The 3609-nt window shown below is 49.3% G+C and overlaps 1 protein-coding gene across 2 annotated transcripts in view; it reads right to left on the bottom strand.

The window, feature by feature from the left end:
• Nucleotides 1-2371, bottom strand: part of LRMDA (leucine rich melanocyte differentiation associated) — a 1590166-nt gene extending 1587795 nt beyond the window's left edge. For both annotated transcript variants that reach the window (XM_045291625.1, XM_045291626.1), the window contains exon 1: nt 2002-2371. In XM_045291625.1, the coding sequence (XP_045147560.1) occupies nt 2002-2031 (30 nt within the window). In that variant the 5' untranslated portion in view covers nt 2032-2371. The remainder of the gene's footprint in view (nt 1-2001) is intronic.
• Between the last annotated feature and the right edge of the window lie 1238 nt (nt 2372-3609).

Here is a 3609-nt window from a genome sequence, read left to right as displayed (position 1 = left end):
GCACATAATTTTACCACAAAGACCGCATTAAAAATGTGCTGGAAAACTCAACTTATACTCGAGTATATATGGTAATACTGTAATTAAAAAAAAGATAGTATATACCCTGTGGGCTCATGGGAATGCTTTGTTCTGCTTTTCCTTGAAGAAAGATTTACACAGTCGAGGACCTCCCTCTTGGAAGGGACAGTTGTCACAAACCACATGGGGCAGAATACTAATAAGTAATCTAATCCCAGGACCGGCCGGGTACCCAGACCACTGACCTAGGTCGTTAAGGATATGGAATTCTAATACACCAGGGGCCTTTTCCTAACCTGCCTTCTCAGCTCCTTTCCTGGAAATGTCATCTGCTTAAAACAGTTCCCAAGAGTCCAAATGCCTCATACACTTCAGAGATAGTCTACCCCAAACAGCCCAAGAGCACACAGTAGGGCTGCAAGTAAGTTTGGTATAGAGGAAGAGAACAAGGAATGGAGGTAAAGGATAGCCCTCAGTCTCGCTGTCAACTTCTTCATGAGCCTGGAATAACCTAAACTCAGAGACTGATGGGTCTGAGAAAACAGAGGTTCTCCTGGGGCAGATAATGTAAGAGAGCAGAGGCCCTCTTTCTCAGCCTTGTCTTTGTTTCCTAGAGTGGTTGTAACAGAAACACCACACATGGGTGACTTTAGAGAAGAGAAATTTATTCTCTGGACAGTTCAGAAGGCTAGAAGTCCACATTCAAGGTTTGGCTCTAGGGAGAGGTCTCCGTTGATTTCTGCTTCCAGTGTTAATCATCCTTGGCGTTCCCAGGCTTGCACCTTCATCTACATTGTTCTCTGTATCACTTAGAAGCAATTAGATTTAGGACATACCTTCTACTGATATGACCTTATTAACATGATAAAGAATTGCCAAATAGAATTGATGACATCCGTAGACCTACGTGGATAGAGATTCCAACACGTATGTTGGGGAAACATAATTCAATCCATAGCAAGCCCCTTCCTGTGAGCAGCCTAACTTACAGAACCCCCACCTCCTGTTCTCCTGCTGGCTAACAAGACCTAATTATCACCTCTTCTATAGGCGGGTACCTTCCTGATCTAATTATTTCTGAACTCTAGCCGTTCTCTGCTCTCTCCTCACAGGCTTTGCGCCCAGGGTCAGCGTCAACATCCCAATCAAAACTCTCCAGCCACACTCACTGCCAAGTCAACGCTGACTGAGACCGACCCCCTGTGGGTTTCCAAGACTGTGACTGTTTGCAGGATTAAGTCCAAAACCCAGTCTTGCTCCCATGCTGCTGCTGATGGTTTTGAACTGCCAACCACACAGATCGCAGCCCGACACGTAACAACTGTGGCTCATAGAACTCCAAATACAGGGTGCAGGAAGACAATGGACAGGTTAACTTTCAAAAGCACCTGGCATGGCCGAAGTTATATAGCAGGCACACAACAAAATTGTATGAATGCAGAAGAGGTACAAGTTCAGGCGTAACACACAGGCGTTGATAAGCAGGCATGGGTCATCCTGATGGAAACCCGTTCTGCCCTCATTGCATCTGTAGGAGTTGGAAAAACTCAAGACCTGGGGAAAAAAGGGAAACATTCCCTTTGGCCCAATGTGGTCTCAAATCTAATAGTGCCTGACACTACCTGCCTTAAGCAATTTGAAGGACTTGCTTTAAAAAACTCAAAACAATTTATCCAGGGTGCAGGGAGGGATGGGAGTGTGGAGGGCTGACTTAAGCAGAAAACAGAGAAGTTAGAGACCTGGGTTTTCAGAGAAAGGCACCTTGTCACAGGCAGAGTGCTTGAGTCTATCCCGCCGCCGGCAATGATCAGAGGCTTCACAGGGGGGCGTGGGTACCTGGCAGACCCGACACCTACAAACACAGCCGCCTGAGGAATGAGCAGGGGACCCTCACAGTCTCTCCGGGTGCCCCTGGCCCTAGCGGTCCCACCTCACACAGACTGGCCTCAGCAGGAGTAGGGATCCCTCCTGTGGACTTACTTGTGTTCCACTGACCACGAGTCCCGCCATGGCTGACTGGGCGCGGGGTGGCCGCGGCGACGCTGGGTGCGGGCTGAGCGCTGGGTTCCGCACTGGGCGGTCAGCTGACCCGGCGGAAGCACGAGGGGTGCCGGACTCTCCCTGCAGCTGGAGCTGCGCCCGCGGGCTCTTGCGCCCGTGAACTTCCGAAACGCCCACCCTGCGCTCTGCAACAGGTGGGCTGGGCCAAGGGCCCTGGCAGGTAGCAAGGGCCGTCCCGATCGCCCTGGGGGTCCCAGGGCTTAATCTCCCAAGAGGAATACGGAAGAAAGAAACGCGCCGCCACCCCCGCCCCCAAAGCTTTATCTAATTAGCGGTCAGGGCCTCACTTGGGGCGGGGAGGGGTCATTCCACCAGAGCCGTTGGTTTGGGGGATTTAGAGAGCTGGGTCTTTCCTGTTTTTCGCAATTCATATTGCATAACCCTGGTCAACTAACTGCAAAGAGGAGGGGCCTCTTGGGCCAAAGTCCCCACCCCCGACCTTATGGGCTCGGGGAAGTCAGACGGTTAAAAGGACTGCTAGTGGAATGGGGGTCTACGTGGAAGGGTATTGTGAGAGTTGAATTTCCTTTTACAGAACTACCTGTTAATGACACCCCCACCCTCTCCATAGATCCCCAGGAGCTAAAAATATTAAACCTGCGGGGGGATGGGAGAGCCCTAGTGGAGTGGAGCCCTTGACTCTTTGGACTGCTAGCCGCCAGGCCAGCAGTTCTAAACCCACAGCAGCTCCAAGACAGAAAGACATTCAGGCCACTCTGAATGGGAATCTACTCCATGGCAGTGGGCTGGGGTAAGCGAATTGGATGATGTTACAAAGCTTTAGATTTCTCTTTGGTTGTCCCTTCTCACGAGGACAAGGTATATGTGGGACTCAAAATTAACAAGGAGGTTAAAAAAAAATCCCACGTTTTCCCTCTCTGCAGATGGAAAGTGGCCTTTGCTGGCTGAATGAAATTGGGCCCAGTGGGCAGGTGACTCAGGAAACTCAAGACTCTGCCTCTCTCCCTCTGGAGGGATCGCCCTGACCCTTCCTGCCTCTTGGCCTCTCCCCTCAATATATACAAAGCTACGGCCGGCCGTTGGGACACACTCGCAGCTCCGTGGGGCAAAGGTGAGGCGTTCTGCTCGTGTCAAGAAACCCAGGGAACGGATCACGGAATTGTACGTGAACGGATGCACTGGATGGTGCAAGATACAGCATAATAATAATAATATATAACATAATATAATATAATTAATATAATATGATATAATATAATAATAAGGGTTCCTGTGGGGGTAGGGTGGCAGAGGGAGGGAAGGGGAACTAATATCAAAGAGTTCAAAATGAAAGAAAATGTTTTGAAACTGATGGTGGCAGCAATTGCACAATTATGCTTGATCTAATGGAATTACGGATTGTTATAATATCTGTAAGAGCTCCCAATAAAATGATTAAGAAAAGAGAAACTGAACGGAGCAGTTCAGCTCTGCCCCGTATAGATCACTATGAGTTGGGATTGACTCGATGGCAGTGAGTTTGACTACCAGATCCCAGTTCATTGTCATATGAGGAGGTTTCAAAAA

This window comes from Echinops telfairi, unplaced genomic scaffold, assembly GCF_000313985.2.
Source record: "Echinops telfairi isolate 266 unplaced genomic scaffold, ASM31398v2 ScPeMD7_70;HRSCAF=299, whole genome shotgun sequence".
NCBI classification, from domain to species: domain Eukaryota; kingdom Metazoa; phylum Chordata; class Mammalia; order Afrosoricida; family Tenrecidae; genus Echinops; species Echinops telfairi.
Note: the sequence above shows the minus strand (reverse complement) of the source record. Positions and strands in the feature narration are given on the sequence as shown.